This window comes from Emydura macquarii, unplaced genomic scaffold (assembly GCF_026122565.2).
Source record: "Emydura macquarii macquarii isolate MOO-44397 ecotype Brisbane River unplaced genomic scaffold, CSIRO-AGI_Emac_v2 contig_499, whole genome shotgun sequence".
In the NCBI taxonomy this organism is placed as follows: Eukaryota; Metazoa; Chordata; order Testudines; family Chelidae; genus Emydura; species Emydura macquarii.
The window spans coordinates 15140435-15160493 of NW_027130636.1; the positions used below are offsets into that span (position 1 = coordinate 15140435).

The following is a 20059-nucleotide window of genomic DNA, read 5'->3' on the forward strand; positions in this document are numbered from 1 at the left end:
TTGCAAAAATATTTAGATTGTGTCTATGATCACCTACATAGTAATTTTCCTTAAAAACAGTTACTTTATTATCTGCATTTCTGACTAGAAAGCAGTCAATGGTGGATTGTATTAAAACTCAAAATGTAAAATGACAGCTGGGAAGTCCATAAACACACAACTTTTCTAGTTAGTATTTATTTTGCTGTAGGCTTAAGTAAGTTTATAGGCCCATCTGTGCAAAAGCAAAGAATACTGAATAGTTGCATATGAATTCACAGAAGAGTGGGAAATCATGAACACTTGCGAGAAGTACAGAAAGTCAGCACAAATACTTTAAAAATACTATGCCAGCTAAAATAATCCTGTGATTTCATGACTAATGTGTCTAAGGTGAAGAGAAAGCATTAGAACAAATCTAATTCTACATATTCATGCTAATATGCAGATACATTTCCACCTCCTTCCTACACCAGCATCCTGATGAAGGGTACACTATAGCAGTAGGACTTGACCTCTATGTGACAAAAAACTCCTAATATTAGATGGAGCACCGTTTCAACAAGACTGCAGACAAGAGTAGTCTTTTCACCAGCTCTTTATTCTGCAAACTATTTTTATCCTCTGATCTCATCACTACCCACAGTTTGGTCATAGCCAAGAGAACAAAAATGCCTATTACAGTAATGCTGCTCTGAAATTTGTTCCTCCAAATCTCCATGTGTTACTCTCTTAACAGAACACTCTGCAATATGCTAATCTTGTCTAGTTATTGCTCACAAGACTTGGGAGCGTACCACATTTAAGTTAAGTATTCAGAAAAATAAAACTGCAAATCACTGCTACATACTGATGGCCCTGAAGCAGCAGTGTTCGGCCTTTCCTTCCACCAATATCCCACATGATAATGCTGTGATCAGATGCTCCTGAGAAGAGTAGCCGTTGAACAGGATCCCACCACAGGGAAGCAACACTTCCTTTAAAAAAAAAAAAAAAAAAAAAAAATGGGTGAGGTAATGTCTTTTATTGGACCAAAAGAGAATTGTTGGCATTTACACAGAGCTCTTCTTCAGTTAGATCAAAGGTGATGTTGCAACTGTAACTCACTGAACTATTGTCAGTTGGACAATCAAATCAAATCTTAAAACCCAAAGGATAGTAAGCAATTGATAATTTGATTTGGTAGGACTAATGCATATTTTTAAAATGCTCTGTTGGTTAAACAGTCACAGGAAAATTCAGGTTTTTGTTTGAAAGAAATGAAAATACTAGTGTTTAATGAAAAACAAGACAAGAAGCTAAGCAATTACTTGGGTTTTCTAATAGTGCCTGATGAGCTATGAATTAGGTTAACAGCTTCCCCAAATATTTGTGTATCAGCATCCTGATGATTGTGTTTAATACCGTTACCTATGGGGCTCTCTGTAAGGTGGAAATAGCCACTGTGACAACTCAATAGATCAGGCAGCAATTTGTTCATAATACTAACAGGTTTACAATACAATTATGCATACAACTGGCAGTTGCATGGAATACAAATTATATTGTCAATCAGTACTGAATATAGTTGCTCTGACAGTTCATTCCAAATATTTTACTGACTGTGAGAAACTATCAGTCACAGGACAAACATACTGCAGGACAAAATGAAGGTGTTCCACTGGTTTTTTCAAAGATATTCTTGTATTTGTTTCAGACTCATTAAAGAGCCTTTGAGTGTAACACACTGACTTTGTAATTATTTAACATAAAATGCATGGTAGTACATTAGGTCACCAATGTCTCATATTTTTGGATGAAAGGAGTAGAATCTTACACTATTTAAATGATTTATTTTAACCCTCACCTCAAACTAGACTTTCTGAAAAACCAATAAGGGCTGCTTTAATGTACCGAGATAATATAAAGCTGACATATCATCAAGTTACTGGATGCAATATTCTATTCCTTTATTTAGGAGTGTGTAGTTTCAAACAGCATCTTTCCACTCTTCAAGTGACATCTTTTCTGCCACTATTTCAATTGATACTCATCTTGTTTTCAGATGAACTACAGCCACAAATCAATCTTCTCCTTTCTGGCTCTTTTAATTAAATCGAGGTAAGATTCGCCATCGGCTGCTGCAGGGCTGCACTTCCCCCCCCCCCCCTCCCCAGTGAGCCTTTTGACCCATTTGGAAACATTTTTCATGGATATTATTAACTACTCATGCACAGACATTCAAGTTGCTTTTTTAGTTATTGTTTAACATTACAAGAAGCTGATGCCAACTGGGTCAGGCAAAGCTGAGCAAAAATCTAACACTGTACATATTGTGCCATATATCAGGTTACAAGGATTAGCTATAACTTGATACACATGGCATAAGTGATGCTACCAACACCCTAATGTATTGGACTTCACTTCATATCTTTACATGAGAATTTATCCCAGAGTTTACAAACTCCTCTAGACACCTTTGCAAAGTTTTCTTACGTTTGATTAAAACATCCAATGCCAGCGCTAGCAATGCTGAACCCTCTACAAACAAGTACAAGACGCACTGCCTTATAGTGGTAACATTCTAGCCACTAAGATGGGCCCCATTCCTTTACATGTTAGTAAATATAGGCTCGTAAGGTGGCCATCTAGTGGCTAAGTATACACAAATGCACCATTTAAGGCAGTTACTTTTGAAACTTATGCTCTATAATTGCTGCCTACGATGATGGCAATGTCATCAATAGCAAGCCACACTCAGCATTTCCTATTAAACAAGCAGAGCTCTTAGTTACTTAAATATTCTACTAATTAAAGATGTATGTGTTTTGTTGGCAACTTCTCTTTACAGAAAAAGAGCTTTGTTCAGCAAGTGAAAACAGGCAATGAACCTGCCAGCTTAACTCAGAATCTGATCATAATTACATTTCCCATCTTTTGCTGATAGAAAGTCATATTATCAGAGACTGAATTAGTCAGGGAAGTGAAGAGGAAGTTAGTTTACCTTCATGCCCTTTAAGCATCGTGATAACCGTGCATGTGTTCTGCTCAAGCTTCAGCAGTGTGATCTGTCCAGAGTAGTCCCCAACAAAGGCATGCTGGGTTTCAAAGTCATATCTGAATACAAGTCAAGGAATACCAACCCACTATTCTCAGTCTCATCTGCTTCCATTCACAAGAAAAATACTCTGCCAGCATGACTAAAAAAAAACCAAACAGATTAAAGCAACCAACAGAAACCAGAGAGGCACTCAGACTGGAAAAATCTTTAGTGCCCCATAAACATAAGTATGTGAGTGCTGATGTAGTACAAACCTGTAAACAAGGAAAGTTTTACAAAGGGTATGTTAAAAATATGTTCTGGCAAAAGTGAAGCTGAAGATAAAAGGGTGCAAGAACAACCACCTTCAATGAACGATACTCCTGAAACTCAAGAGGAGCCAATAGATTATATGGACTGGAGAAATTAACTGGACACAGACCACTAATTTAATCCACTTTTAACTGACCTGAAAGTGCAGGAGAACTCATGGATTAGAGTTTTGCCTACATAAGGTGCCTTATATTCAGAATTAAATGACAAACCGAATCAGAAATTGCTTGTTTACTTCAGTCAAAGAAGTGCGTATGGGGGGAAATAGGAGAGTCTTGTGCCTTGTACTGAGGGAACTGTGTCTGAGGACTAGAGTACCTGGAAATTTTAATTAGTTTTACCTTCCTGAGCAGGCATCTACTGACTTCCTATTTACATTATTTGTATTTCTGTAGTGCTTATATCACCATAATAAGGATTGGAGGCCCATTATGCTGACACTGTACAAAAAATGAGACAGTCCATGCCCCAGAGACCTTACAACACAAAACAGAGTGGGAGAGAAAGGGTGTAATGTAAACCAAATGATCGTAGAATATTAGGGTTGGAAGGGACCTCAGGAGGTAATTTAGTCCAACCTCCTGCTCCCCAAGCCCAACTAAGGGTTATATCCTGATCATATATTAGGGATATATATATGTATATATGGCAAACATACAAGTTCTTTTTCAAAAGTTTGTTTTACTATTCACATAGGAACTTGGAACTTGTGCATGAAGATCAGGTGGTGTTGCTCCATCTAGAACACAGCTGACACCACCTATTCTTGAAATGGAGATTTCCCAGTTCCTGGGATAGGCTTATTGTTTCCTCTCCATTGAGGCCACCACCAAAAGACAAGAGGTAACTAAGAGTGTGTAGAAAGAAATGGAGTATAACTAAAAACTTGTCACCACAATGGTGCTTCCAATGTCTTGATAATGAGCATGGGGGGTTTAAGAATTTGAGGGTCTACAAATAAACAATCCTGCACCTGAGAAGACAGGCTGCCTGTTGCAAGACTCCAGAATTTATCAGCATTATTCCACCCTGAAGTTTATGCTTCCATTATAATATAATTATAATATATTATTTATTCAGAAACTACACTAAAAACATCCATTCTCCAGTATTTTATATTTGTGTAAGCTTCTGTAAAAGCATCATTAAAAGCTTCTATGATGCGTGAGTTAACAATTGTGCTGAATAGTCAAGAGTACACACTGAAAGCTGGTTATTTGCTCCCCACTGTTAACAATTCAAGCACACAATGTGTTGACAGGAAGCAGTTTCCTTTGAACAAAATAAAGGCCATGCCATGGAAAGCTAAATAAAACATTTTAAATTTCTCTCTTTCCTAGGAACAATCTGTTCCAGAGTATTGTATTCACTGAGAATTGGTTAGCAACCAGTTTCCACTGGATGCTTATGGATGGGAACTTAGGATTTGGGGAAGAGAACATTAGATTGTTTTGTAATCAGATCTTGTAATGAATACTTATTACACACAGGTCTCTACTGTTATGTCTACCTACCTCACTTAAGAGAGACTGGTGTTGAACATAGAGCATTGCTAAGAAAAAAACAAATGCAGGAAGACAAAGAAGTGCTTTCATTTTTAGTATTGTGTTTTGCTCTACAGCTACACCACCTTCCATGTGTGACCTTAGAAGCATTTACAAGTTAAGTATGTGCACTGACTTGGCCTACCAGACAGAAGACTTAAAGAACACACGTGCTGCAAAGCATTATTGGCAATTCAGCATGAGGCATTCTTTCCCATTTGGTACAGAAACAATACCTGAGCATATGGTTTGGGGAACGGTATTGCTGGAGTGCTACCACTGTTTAAGAGAAGATATAAATGGCATTCCTTGCTGCTACTGAAAATCCCATACCCTCTGCGTAAGGTCACTACTGTAAGCCCCAGAGCCCTAAACACTTTCCCTCTGTGCAATTCCACTGGATATACCTAAATTCCCTTGCAGTTTCAATTGGATATAATGGCCTACCATTCATGGCCTAAACTGTAAGGGTTGCCCTATTCATGGTGGAAGGTGATTGCAGTGATGACCATACTGTCTGTACATCAGACAAGTTTGCATATTTTGGAAACCAATTAACCTCTCATTTTATATTAAGTGTTTACTATCATAGCACAATACAGAAATACATGGGAAGAAAATTTGTGGCAGGAAAGCAAATTCTAGGCAGCCCATGAATAGATAGGCACAGATAAGTAATGATCTTGAAGAAAAGTCAACAGCACATTAGTGACTTCTGCAGATTTAAAATGGGACAAATTAACATCAGTGAAGGCAGAACAATAAGACAAAGAAATCTTGAAAGATTATAAACAGGCAGAAAGGAATAAATGAGATCCAGCCCGAAAACAGATGTATATTAATACAGCTATAAAAAAATAACTGGAAGCATCTATTCAATAAAAGGAACAAAACCAGGAATGTTAAACTATCCAGCAACAACAAATCCAATACGAGCTTGCAGCATTAAGCAGCAAAAAAGGTACATATCAGTTTTAGGCTGATAATACACAGGCATCACATCAAGAGGTATTAGACCCCTTTTATATACAGCCCTGACTATGTTGCTTGTGAATTATGTTCCCCCCTAAGCATTGCATTACCAGAACCTGGTAACTGACAAAAATGGAATGAGTCTACAAGAGATCAACAAACATGATCAGAAGCTGGAGGAACTGACTGATTTGTAAGGATAAAAAGATATATAGTCTGGCTAAGGAAATCGGTGCACAAGTCTGCAATCATGGAGAGAAGAATCACCAAGTACTGTACAATGGCCTATCATTAAGTGTAATGAAAAGAAATCATAAGTGTAACATTAGGAAAAAGCTTTCTGACACTAAAAACAGGCTTCCAATGAAAGCAGTGAGCCCTGTCACTTTGGAATTTTAAAGCTGCCCTGGACAGAAGACTAGAAAATGCACAGTAAGGAACAATCCTACAGTGGGGTGGGAAGGAGAGAAAGGAAGAAAGAACCATAAGATCAACCAGTTCATTCTTTTCTATCTCTGTTCTAACTCGTTAAATCTGAATTCATTATGGAAAATACGGCACATATTAACATGACATGATATAGCCCTAATGAAAGGAGCTAGTGGGTAGAGGACTAGACCGATACATCTTGCGAGATTTATTCTGGGATATAGATTCTGTCTCAACCAGCAGAGACATAGCAGATGGTTTTAACACCGGGTTTAGGTGCAGATGAATAAAACAAGATTACACTGACAACGTCTGTACTTTGCATAGTAGATGTCTGGATAAAATACTTAAGTTATGTACTGCAAACACACAAAATGCCATGCTAGTTCCATCTTTTTTAATCTAATCTCCTTGCCATACAAGTTACCTGTTACTTTAATCTGATTACTAAAAATTCATTCTAATCCCAATTTTTAAATGTGTATACTAGGCCAACAATCACACGAGCATTTGTAAATTGTCTTTTTAGTTAAAAATTTGTTCTTTGAAGAAAAAATTATCTGGATAAACAGCACAGCAAGTTATTCACATGCTGTGGAAAGAAACTGTAGAACACAAGTTTCAGTATCTTTAAGACGTATTCTTATAATTTTGTAAGTTAGAAGCCATGGCATTTTTAAAGAGTCTGAACAGTAGAACCTCACTAATTCATACTATTAACTCGCAGAGCCATTGTAGATTGAAATTTTAGCGTTCACAAATAAATGAATAAATACACTGAAAAATAAAAAAAAGATATAGCATTACAAGATGCAACTGGATTTTGCCAACTGTGGTTTAGTACAGTATTTCCCAACCGGTGTGCTGCAGCACATTGGTGTGCTGTCAGGTCTGAGCAGGTGTGCCACGGAATTTTTTGAAAACTACTTGAGCTCTGAATTGGCTCATGAATATTCATGAGTTCATTTGGAGACTATATGGCCGAGTGCCTCAAAATAATTAAAGGTATCAAGGTGTGCCATGGCAAAGAAAGGTCTGGGAATCACTGGTTTAGTGTTAGTTATTTGATACTTTCTATACTAAATATACTGCAGTGGATTCTATAATGATAAAATTTTGTCTTCTGGTTTGTTAGTGATGCAATAATTTTTGCTGGATACTGCAAACATGAAGCCCAAGAGGTGAAGTAATGTCTTCCCAGCATATTCCCACTCCTGGTGCACATCCAGCTGACACACTTGTCATGGCCTGTACTGATAACCCACTCTGCTCCCAGGCAAAAAATGATAGCCGACACCCGATTCTGATGAGCTGTGGAAATAAAGCAAAAGATCTGAGCGCTTCAGTGGAAATATTTCAATCAAATCTTCAGTTATACAGTTAGAAACATGGGTTGAAGGTGTTGCCAAGAGAAAAAAGTAATAATTTGAGGAAGAAAGAATTGTACCTTCACTGTCACACTTACTGCAGCCCCAAAGTTTGATAAGGTTAGCAGAGTTCTCAATTTATTTTGCATTTGCAATCTCAGTGATTGGCCTTTAATGAATCGGGCATGTCAGAAAAAAGTCAGCTCATTTGAATCTTTTCATTCAGTAATTTCCCTCACATAGAAATGTGAAGGTCCGTCTCCTTTGAGACCATGTTGACAGCTAAACTCCAGAAAGAGCACTCTGTAGAGTGTTGAGATCATTTAATTAAGAACACGTAGATGAGACAAAAGTGGAAGAATGTAGGGGAAGGATATATTAGAGATACTTCTTTTGAACTGAAATGTAAAGTCATCTGCTTTTAGGATAAAGGGGCTTTTGTAGCATTAAAAACAAACAAGATTTCTCTTTTAAACAAAAACACCCTTTTCCATTAGAGTACGACAGGAAGTCATAAGACAAGCTGTATTTTGTTTTCCTGTATTTTTGCCTTCTATACAAAGTCTTCTGTACATTGCAAGTTATTTAATAACTGCGGAACAGTAGAGACTGATTATGGCTGTACATGCTTTAGAAGGAATTCTAAAATAATGCTTGGAAGGAACTTGTATTTTTCTTCAACATTAGTTTTAATAGAGTAGTCCCCTATGCCACAGATAGCTGATGAATGGGGATCTTGTATGTTCTCATTCTTAGTGCACTACTCTTCTTACTCTTTTAACTAACACCCAAGAGTTCTAATGTTTAGTAGCAGGCATTTTGGCCTAATTACTGCACCTATGTAAGTACTCTCTCCTATTAGGACAATACCACCAAATTGTATTTTAAGAGCAGAATTTCCCCCTTTCCTTATATTAGATACATGTACTGCTTCAGTTTCCCCCTTTGGAAGCCATGCTCACCTGCAGATTAAATCATCCATAAATGTATTATTACAATTCAGTGCTGAACACCAATATAATAGGAGTTAAAGACATTCAGCACATTAGCTTAAATTGTGTGTAGTTTTAATATAGCTTCTACTCTCCAACCTTTGAGGATTGCTAGCGTCCAACTGTGATAACCTTCATGCTGCAAATGTTGCAGCAACCACCTCCCACCCACAAGCTGCTAAAAGACGTGGGTCAGACTACAAGTATCAGAGGATTCCATTTTCTCCAGCTTGGAATGTAAAGCTTTTCAGAAAGGATGTTCTCCATGGCCCCCTATATCACAATGAAGCCAGCAGCTTTGCAGTAAGACTATGGCACAAAATCAGATTTTAAAACATTCTAAAATTCTATACTTGAGCTACAAAAATTGATACTATTTTGAATTAAAGGTAATTACCAGCAATTTACCAATATCTTTTATGCTATTAAAGTTAGAGTCAATGTCCATATTTGGACTAGGCTCAATTATGAAAGTGCATCCCAATGTATTGAATGTTTAAAATCTCATCTGTGAAATAAATGCAGTAGCAAAGACCCCATGCTCTATTACCTGGGTAAGTCTTGACAAAGTTCATCTTATTAAAGTCTTCTGAGATATGAAATTCCTAATACCAAAGAAACACACAGTTACAAGAAGTAAAAGGGCACAGCCTCTCAGGCTGAAATGTTTGAGGAAAATCTTTGGCAGCAAGAACATAGCAATAACCTCATATAACCAACAGACTTAACCTGGCACCCAAAGACAACCTGTCATGTTACAAAAAGACAAGTTTGTTCTCAAGGCTTGTCTACACTTGAAACACTACAGCTGAAGCACTTCAGTGTAGATGCTCACTACAGCGATGAAATGAAAGGGTTTTCCTGTCGCTGCGGTTAATCTACCTCCCCAAGAGGCAGTAGCTATGTCAGTGGAAGAATTCTTTCATCAACCTGGTGCTGTATACACAGGGACTTCAGCTGGCTAAACCATGTGGCTAAGGGATGTGGATTTTTCATACCCCTGAATGACATAGTTGGGTCGATCTAATTTTTTAGTGTAGACCAGCCATTAGAAAAACAGGGTTACTTACCAGAAACTGTTGTTCTTCGAGATGTGTTGCTCATATCCATTCCCATTTAGGTGTGTGCACGCTCCGTGCATAGTTTCCCGGAACTTTTTTGCCCTTAGCAGTCCCGGTAGGGTCGGCTCAGGTGCCCCCTGGAGTCCCGTGCCCATGTCGCAGTACATAGGGCACTGCCGACCCCACCGGCCCCCAATCCCTTCTTTCTGCCGACTCGGACAGTGGGGACGGAGGATGGGTGCGGAATGGATATGAGCAACACATCTCGAAGAACAACAGTTACTGGTAAGTAACCCTGTTTTCTATCTTCGAGTGATTGCTCATATCCATTCCCATTTAGGTGACTAGATAGCCATACCTGGAGGTGGGTAGGAGTTAACGTTGTGCTGCCCTTGCCAGGACGGCTCTGCCAAACCCCACGTCCTCCCTCGCCTGCTGCACAATGGCGTAGTGGGACATAAAAGGTATGCACCGTCGACCAGGTCGCTGCTCTGCAGATGTCCTGCAGGGGCACTCTTCCCAGGAAGGCCGCCGATGAGGCCTGGGCCCTGGTCGAGTGTGCCGTTACAGTCCCTGGAAGCGGTACCTTTGCCTGCTCATAGCAGGTCTTGATGCAGGTGGTGATCCAGGTGGAGATGCACTGGTTGGAGACAGGTGAGCCTTTCATCCGGTCCACCACTGCCACAAATAGCTGCGTCGATTTCTGGAAGGGCTTGGTCCTCTCTAGGTAGAAGGCCAAGGCTCGTCTGACATCCAAAGAGTGCCATCTCCGTTCCTCCTCCGAACCATGTGATTTGGGAAAAAACAGGGAGGAAAATATCCTGATTATAATGAAACTGAGATACCACCTTCGGCAGGAAGGCCGGGTGGGGTCTCAGTCGGACCTTATCTTTGTAAAAAACCGTATAGGGGGGCTCTGAGGTTAAGGCCCTTATCTCAGAGACCCTTCTGGCCGATGTAATGGCCACTAGGAAGGACACCTTCCATGAGAGTACGAGCAACGGGCATGTCGCCAAGGGCTCGAAGGAGGGTCCTGTCAGCATGGCAAGGACCAGGTTCAAATCCCAGGGAGGCACCGGGTCACGGACCTGGGGATATAGCCTCTCCACCCCTTTAAGGAACCTAGATGACATGGGGGTGTGAGAACAGGGATCTGCCCTCCATCGGCTGGTGGAAGGCCGAGATGGCCGCCAGGTGTACCCTGAGAGAGGCCAGGGCTAAGCCCTGCAACTTCAGGTGAAGGAGGTACTCCAAAATCGCCTGGATTGGCGAGGAGCTCGGTAGAATGCCCCGGGACTGAGCCCAACACGTAAACCGCTTCCACTTGGCCCTGTATACCAACTGAGTGGAAGGTTTCCTTCTGTTAAGTAAGACCTGCTGCACTGACATGGAGCAGGCCCTCTCTCCCTCTGTTAGCCACAGAGTCTCCACGCTGTCAGGTGGAGGGAGTCCAGATCCGGGTGGAGCAGGCGACCCTGGTCCTGGGAAAGCAGGTCGTGGCGCCTCGGCAGTGGCAGGGGCGTGGCTATGGACAGGTCCAGCAACCTGCTGAACCAGTGCTGTCTGGGCCAGGCTGGGGCGATCAGTATGATGTCTGCCTTGTCCCTCTTGATTTTCAAGAGGACTCTGGATAGTAAGGGGATGGGGGGGAAATGCATACATGAGGGCCCCCGTCCATTCTATCAGGAACACATCGGAAACAGAGCCCGGTTCGCGCCCTCGGAGTGAGCAGAACCTCGGGCATTTCCTGTTCCAGGCCGATGCGAACAGGTCCAGATGGGGAACCCCGCACCTGTGGAAGACAAAATCCACCACTTCCTGGTGTAAAGACCAATCGTGCCAGGGGAGGAACGATCTGCTGAGGCGGTCTGCCTCATCGTTCCTGACCCCCGGGAGATGAGAGGCAGCTATATGGAAGTCGTGCCTCACCGCCAATTCCCAGAGCAACGTGGCTTCCTGGCATAGGGCCGAGGAGTGTGCTCCCCCTTGCCTGTTCATGTAGAACATGGCTGCCGTGTTGTCCATTAGGACCTGTACCGGAGGAACCGGAGGAAGACCTTGCAAGCAAGGCGGACTGCCCTGAGTTCCCTGACATTGATGTGCAGGGAGATCTCGCTTGGTGACCAGCGCCCTTGGGTACTGAGGTTTCCCGTGATGTGCGCTCCCCACCCCACATCGGAGGCGTCGGTGATCAAGGTTACCGACGGTACAATCTCCCTGAAGGGAACTCCCTTCAACACTCCCTCGGATCCGTCCACCAAAGCAGGGAAGTCAGTACTGAGGGGGGTAAAGTGACTATCCTGTTGAGAGGATGTCTGATTGGGGTGTACACAGAGGCTAGCCACCTCTGAAGGGGCCTGAGTCTGAGGCGAGCTAACCACACCACATACGTGCAGGCTGCCATGTGTCCCAACAGCTGAAGGCATCGCCTGGCTGTCGTCGTGGGGACCTGTGAAGGTCGTCTATCAAGGCAGCCATTGCCTCGAAGCGGGGTCTCGGGAGGAAGGCTCTAGCCTGGGTGGCGTCTAGCGTGGCCCCGATGAACTCTATGCGCTGCCCCGGGGTGAGAATGGATTTCTGCTCGTTGATGAGCAGACCCAGGTCGGTGCAAGCTGCGCACATGAGTTCCAGGCTGTTCCTGACATGGACCAAGGACCTGCCCCGAATTAGCCAATCGTCCAGGTATGGGAATATCTGGACTCCTTTGCGGTGCAGATGTGCTGCCACCACTGCCATACACTTCGTAAAAACCCTGGGGGCAGACGAAAGACCAAAAGGCAGGGCTGTAAATTGGTAGTGGACACCAGCTACCATGAATCTTAGGAACCTTCTGTGTCCTGGGAGGATAGAAATGTGGAAATATGCGTCCTTGAGATCGAGGGCCGCATACCAATCCCCTGGATCCAGGGTAGGAATAATCGAGGCCAGGGAGACCATCCGGAACTTTAGGCGTCTGATAAACCTGTTCAGACGGCGGAGGTCTAGAATGGGCCTCAGGCCCCCCTTGGCCTTGGGGACCAAGAAGTACCGGGAGTAAAACCCTTGTCCCCTTTCTTAGAGGGACTTCCTCCACCGCCCCCAGCTGGAGGAGGGAGCAGACTTCCTGAGTGAGGAGTTGCTCGTGCAATGGGTCCCTGGGGAGGGGCCGGACAGGAGGGGAATCTGGGGGGAAGGCCGTGAGCTGAAGTGCATAGCCTCTGTGGACTATACCAAGGACCCATTGGTCCGAAGTGACACTTTGCCAGTGGGAGTAGTACGGTCGCAACCTGTGGGCAAAGGGTCGGTCGAGAGGCAGGGGGTAAGTAAGAATACCACCCCCTTGCGCAACGTCAAAAGGACTTTTTATTATTCTAGTCCTTATTCGAGCCACAGGTTCCCACCGAAGACCCCGAACGATTACGGTGGTTAAGGCCTCTAAACCTCTCCCAACCCCTCCTGGGTTGAGCAGGTCTGGGGGGCTGCCTCGGTGGTAGTTGAGGCTGCCGCTGGCCCTGAGGGCGAGATTGACGCCTTGCAGCCTGAGAGGTGTAGATCCCCAGGGAGCATAGCGTGGCCCTCAAGTCTTTGAGGGCGTGCAGTTTGTCGTCAGTTCTGTCCGAGAAGAGTCCGGTTCCATCAAAGGGAAGATCCTGGATGGTACGCTGGGCTTCCTGGGACAGACCCGAAGACTGGAGCCACGAGGCCCTCCTCATAGTAATGGCCGATGCTATGGCCCGACTAGCGGCGTCCGCCGCGTCGCTAGAAGAGTTTAGGGCTGCTCTTGCCACTGCAACCCCTTCTTCTATCACCGCCATGAAATCCGCGGTCTTGTCCTAGGGCAGGACCTGCGGCAGGACCTCGGTGAGCCTCTGCAGTGAGGACCATAGGTTGAGGTTATACTTCCCTATGAGCGCCTGATGATTGGCGATCCTCAGCTGCAGAGACGCCGTTGTATAGGCCTTGCAGCCGAAGAGGTCCAGTTTCTTGGCGTCTTTATTCTTTGGGGTGTTGGACTGACCCCCTTGTCTCTCTCTCTGGTTGACTGCATCGACAACCAGAGAGCACGGTGCCGGGTGAATGTACAAGTACTCCACCCCCTCCATAGGGACGGAGTACTTCTTTTCGGCTCCCTTGGCCGTGGGAGGAACCGAGGCTGGAGTCTGCCAAAGGGACTTGGCCACCTTGAGCACCCTCTCGTGGATAGGGAGGGCCACTCTAGATGGGCCTACCATCCCTGAGGCTCCAAATAGGGGGTCCTCCTCCTCAGAGAGCTCCTTCAGGTCTAATCCCAGGTTGCCAGCGACTCTTTTAAGCATGTCCTGGTGAGCTTGAAAGTCTGGCCAAGGGCCCTTACGACCCCGGAAGGTGACATCATCAGGGGATGAGGAGGAGGACTGAGGAAGGGGCCCTGCGGAGGGGCCTTCCTCCGGATCGGATCCCTCGTCCGAGGGATGATCCCTCCCCGTGTGGGACACTGGAGGAAGTGGTGGTGGCGCCGCCAATGACTTGAGCGAAGCCGTCGCCTGTCCCACCTGTGTACCCCAGGGGCCCCAGTAAGGCCACTGCCAAGGTCCCTGAGGCCAAGCCAGAGCCGGCATCGGTGCCGAGTGAGTTGCCCGGTACCGCGATCTGGAGCCGGACCTACTGGAACGGCGTTTGCTCCTGGGCTTGGGGGAATGGCTCCGTGAACTCGACGACGACGAGTGTCGGTGCCATCGTGAGTGGTGCCGGCAGGAAGAGGAGCTGCTCGAGCCCAAGCGTCTCCTCCCTCTTGATGACTTGCGACGGGTTTGCCCCCTTTTGGTGATCGGGAGCGATGCCGTCGGTGCCGGCGAGAGGATCGGGACCGGGATCGGTGCCGACCCGAGGAACGGGACCGAGCGCGGGATGGACTGCGCGTCGGTGCCGGGGGTGTCGGTGCCGAAGACAGCGGTGCCGAGGTCAGCGATGAAGCAGTTGGCAGGGCCGAAGTTGGCGGTGGTGGTGGCGGTGCCGATGATGTTGGCAGTGTCACCGAAGACACCGGGATCCGCGCCGGACTGGGTGCCGGGGATCGAGACCAGTGCCGAAAGCTGCGGCGCCGAGCTGGGCTGTCAACAGAGGACGGAGTCGTTGTCCCCCGTGAGCTCCTCGACCTGCCACGGTGCCGCGACGTCGAGGAGCTCGACTCGGTGCCGGAGCTGGGAGGGGAGCCCGCACTCTCAACCCTCCATGGCCGTCTGGGGGGAGACTTCGACTCCTGTCTCCGCCACCCACCAGGTCCACCCATTGTGGGCTTACCCCGAGACGCAGGTCCCATCCTCGGCTGGGGTGGGACGGAGGCGTGGGCAGGCCCACGAGAGCGCGTGCCACGGAGAACGCCTCCGGCGTCAACGGCCCTTGCAAGGGTTCTGCCCCACTCCGAGGAGTCGGGGAGAGCTCCTTGCGCGGAGATGCCGGTGCCGGAGTACTCTCAACGGCACGTGGCTGGGGCATCTCCGGACTCCCCCGGTGCCGGGGAGCGGTGCGGAGGAGTCCCGGTGCGCTGATTCCTTGCGGCGCTTCGGTGCCAGCCCCTTGGATGACGAAGTCGGTGCCGGCGGAGCGCTCCGCACCGAGGAGACGCTCGGTGCCGCAGATGACCGCGCTGGTACGGGGTCCAGGCATAGAGCGGACTCCATCAAAATCGCCTTCAGCCGCGCCTCTCTCTCCTTCTGGGTCCGCGGCTTGAAGGCCTTACAGATCTTACACTTGTCCCTGTGGTGCTGCTCCCTGAGGCATCGGAGGCAGCGTGAGTGAGGGTCACTCACAGGGACCGGCTTGGCACACTCGGTGCACGGTTTGAATCCGGTTGAGCCAGGCATGACCCAACGCAGAGAGAAAGAACCCTTGAGGGCTTTTCTGAGTATCTACTAACAGTTTTCTCGATTTGAAGAGCAAAGGTAGCTAAGGGTTTGCGACTTGCAAGCAAGAGGCAATGTTCCAGCAACAGTCAACGGGCGGAAAGAAGGGACTGGGGGCCGGTGGGGTCAGCAGTGCCCTATGTACCGCGACATGGGCGCGGGACTCCAGGGGGCGCCTGAGCCGACCCTACCGGGACTGCTAAGGGCAAAAAAGTTCCGGGAAACTGTGTACGGAGCACACACACACCTAAATGGGAATGGATATGAGCAATCACTCGAAGATAGAACCACAGGCTGGCAGATATTACACTCAATACTATGCTGATCACAGATTACGGTGAAGATTTGTTAGTATCAGCTGCATGGAGACTGATCACTCATCTTTTTAGCAGAGGATCTGCAATGCATTTGAAGGGAAAAAATGAGAGATTTCATCAGATATTGACAGTTACCCTATCCTGCATCACCTTGTATTTTTAAGGGTTTCTTATGGAAGTGAAGCTTCAGCAGTAATAAGTTTTCATCCCTTCTCTGAGGTTAGTTGTGTGTTCTCTCCAACCTTTTCTCCCCTTGTTTGTAACAGAGAACTGCTCTCTGCAACATTTTTTGAGGGAGAAAGTACATGTGGCAGCAAAGGTGCAGAAACGAGAGTAAAATATAAGAAAACAGGAGATGTAGCCTCTGCACCAAGAAATGAGGCAAGGGATGCATGATTGGGTGATCGCTCAGAAGGGACAGTGAAAGGGCTGGACACTAATGCAGTAGAGCTAGGTGTGAAAGAACTCAACTACAATCATACACACAATGACATGAAGTCCCAAAGCAAGGAAAGTGAAGTTACTTCACCTGAAACATGCAAACAGTTTTCAGTTATTCTATAATTTGATTCAAGTATAAAATAAAGGGCTGCATACGGGCTGACTATATATACTGCTCATGGACAATTCAGTCAAGTTTGCAATTATCCTCTCACTTACCAAAGCAGCTTCACAATTAACTTGCATTCTTAATAGAAACTGCAGCAGCAACAACTTACCATAATGGCACCATTATCCTGGCCTACAAATATTCTTCTGCTGTCATGATGATAAGCCATAGCTGAACAAGGAGCTGCCAAGAAAACCATCACAAGACAGTTAAAGTACACATCACAATTAACACTGAATTTCTTTGGCTTCAAGGAAGAAAGATGCCTGGTTTTGATAAGTAGTTTGACATTCTGGCTCCAACTGAAGAGACTGTCTTAGGTTTTTATTGTGTCTTTGCTTAGTTTGAAGGATTTAATTCCCTGTTGCTAGGCTACAGAAAGATACAATACTGCTTTAAAGGAAACATATCACATTAAAATTAAGTCCATGGAAGATTAATTACAGCCACTAGCTGGAACAAACAAAGGGAATTTGACCACAGCTGAAAACCTGGCTTGAAGAGTTCATACACAACAGCTCACATCTGAAAGATTGAACTTGAGATAACATAGCAAGCCTAAGTCTTTGAACTGCATGACAGTGCAACCATGCAGGACCATCTATCACCTTTCTTGAGTTGGAATAAGACACCACTGGAAGAGGCAGACTTCTGGGCATGAACATTTGACCACATATTAACCTCATGTCTGACCACACATTTCAAACCTTGCATATCTGTTGTGGTAAACAGTCATTTTGCGATTCTGTTGGTGGCCACACAAAGACTGGGTCTCATCTGATTATATGCAGGCTATTCCAATAGTCCAATACAAAACCAGAAGAAACCTCAAAAAAGGGAAGAATGTCTTTAAACATACTTTGTGAGAATGTGGTGAACAGAGCTACAAGGCCGACAATGAAAGAGGAATTTTAAAAAGTAATACAAAAATAAATAAGGGTGACAAATCTATTTCACCACATGATAATTTCTGCATCATCACAATGATAAATCATTTGCAACACTGGCTGAATTTTTTCGTGGGGGAGAGACTGATTTACTATTTTTCCTCTGATATCTTGGCAGATATTTCTATGTCCATCTAATGCAACTTAATGTTAACATGATTTTTTCCAGTTTCCTTTGATACATAATGCTAGACAGGACCACTCCAATAATCTAATCTGTCCTCCTGCATAACACAGGGAAAAGAGCCTCACCCAGTAATTTCTGTATCAAGCATATAACTTCTGTTTGAGCTATAGTAGGTCTTTTAGAATATCTAGTCTTGATTTCAAGAGATGGGGAATGCACATCATTGCTAGGCAAGCTATTCCAATGGTTAATTACCCTTACTGTGAAATGAGGACCTTATGTCTAGTCTGAATTTGTTTAGCTTCAGCTTCCAACCACTTGATCTCATGTCATTTTCTGCTAGCTATCAAAAATCTCTTCCCGACATAGACACTTGTAGACTGATCACATTGCCTCCTAAGCTTCTCTTGAATAAAATAAATAAATCTAAATATTAAAGAAACTCTGTTTTCCAGACCCTGAATTGTTCTTGTAGTTATTTGCTGAACCTGCCCAATATTTCAACATCTCTTCTGAACTTTGGACACCAGAACTGGACACAGCATTCCAGTAATGGTCTCACTAATGCCACATGCAGAGGTAAACACCACCTCCCTCACATTCACCCTCTTAGCTACACCATCCTACTGGAAGCTCATATTCAACTGGTTGTGTACCATGACCCTTAAGTCTTTTTCAGAGTAACTGCTTTCCAGGATACAGTCCCCCACCTTATAAGTATGACCTACATTCTTTGTTCCTAGATGTATAACCTTGTATTTGACAACATTAAAATGCATGCTCAAATGAGACCACCAAGTGATACAGGTCATATAACTAACCTGTCCTCATCATTTACCATTTCACTAGTCTGTGTCATCTGCAAATTTTACCAGCAATGATTTTATATTTCTTCCAAATCATCGACAAAGGTACTGAATAGCATTGGGCCAAGACCAGAACCCAGACAGACCCCGCTAGAAACACCTCAACTGGACCGCTATTCCTTGTTTACAATTACTTTTTGTGAGCTATCAGTTAATAATCCATTTAACATGGGCTGCATTGATCTTCAAGAGCCTTCCCCCCCACTCCCCTGCTTCCAAACAATGTTATGTGGAACTACCTCAGATGCCTTACAGAAGTCTAAGTTTACTATGGTACCACTTTTATCAAACTCATGATCTCAAAAAATGGTTTGACAAAACCTATTTTTTATAAAACCATCCTAATTAGCTTAACCATGCTACAATTCTGTAATTCTTTCTGTGTCCCATATCAGCCTTTCTGAGGCTGGGATTTTGCCTAGGACTGATATCAGGTTAACTAGCCTACAGTTTCCTGGGTCCCAATTTACAACCTAATTTTGCCTAGCATTAGCTTTTTCCATTCATCTCAACCTTCTCCATGGCCCCAAAATTTGTCTAAAAAAATTAATGGTTCAGAAAACTTGTGCATCAGCATCATTTTCAGTGGCTAGTTCAGCTCTAAGACTATAACATTTAAGGTTTGTTAGTTGGCATACAGCTGTACCAGAGAAAACAGAACAGAACGTTAAGGGCCAAATCCTGCAGTCCTCAGTCAAAACTTGCATTGTCTTCAATGATGGTTTTGATTATACTGCAGGATTTAAACCCCTGTTTGTGTATATCCTACACTGACATGGTTAAAACTATTTATGCACAGCATCTGGGCAACAGCTCTACACTTAAGTATTGATTCTTTAGGCAGAAAGATTAAAGAACAAGAGATTTTAAGGGTGATGCATTCAGGTTCTAAGAAGTGATGCATCGCAGCAAATAGTAAGCATTTCCCCCATGTGATTGACTCCTAAAAATGTAAATACACTAACTAGCAAGGTCATGTGCAATAGCCACTTCTGATTCCAATAATATTACATAAACAAGATGTTGTTCAGATTTTAATGTCTCATTCAGAGTTTTAAGGCTAAACATTCAGAATCGAGAAAACACACTCACACTATATAAAAACTTTAGATCAAATTCAGACCTAAAGAATATGAATGTACCTTTAAGGAGTGTGTGTAAGTGTAATGTTGCCAAACTATGAGACATCATTACTAAAGATGCTCCCCAGTATACAAGTTAGCACAATGTTACTGTGTGGTATGTAATTATACTCTCCTTTAAAACAAAAAAGAGGAGACTACAACACTATTGACATAAAATTAGTACAGTTATGCTGAAAAGTTAAAAAGCTAGCAAATATTTCTGTTCTGAGCTTAGCTACAATTAGTGTTAAATTATTCTAATTCAAAAGGGATTTTGCAATTACTACCACCCTTTTTTTTTTTTTTTTTTTTTTAAACTTTAACAATTTAAACAGATCCACAGAAAGAATTCTATTTGGCTGAACCTAGAAATCAACACTAGTATATATCTTAACATTTACATTCATGTACAGTGTTACTTACATGACATTGTATGGTAGATGCTTGGCCAGTACTGGCCACTGTCCCTTTTCAGCCATATTCGAATTGTTCTGTGGGGCGTAGGAAAAAG

The 20059-nt window shown here is 44.2% G+C and overlaps 1 protein-coding gene across 2 annotated transcripts in view; it reads right to left on the bottom strand.

Annotated features, from left to right (window-relative positions):
• Positions 1 to 20059, bottom strand: part of WDFY1 (WD repeat and FYVE domain containing 1) — a 52801-nt gene that overhangs the window by 20668 nt on the left and 12074 nt on the right. For both annotated transcript variants that reach the window (XM_067538976.1, XM_067538975.1), the window contains exons 2-7: positions 19972 to 20039; positions 16594 to 16667; positions 9186 to 9240; positions 7437 to 7587; positions 2963 to 3075; positions 830 to 956 (exon numbers count right to left, since the gene is read on the bottom strand). In XM_067538976.1, coding sequence (XP_067395077.1) covers positions 830 to 956; positions 2963 to 3075; positions 7437 to 7587; positions 9186 to 9240; positions 16594 to 16667; positions 19972 to 20039 — 588 coding nt within the window. The remainder of the gene's footprint in view (positions 1 to 829; positions 957 to 2962; positions 3076 to 7436; positions 7588 to 9185; positions 9241 to 16593; positions 16668 to 19971; positions 20040 to 20059) is intronic.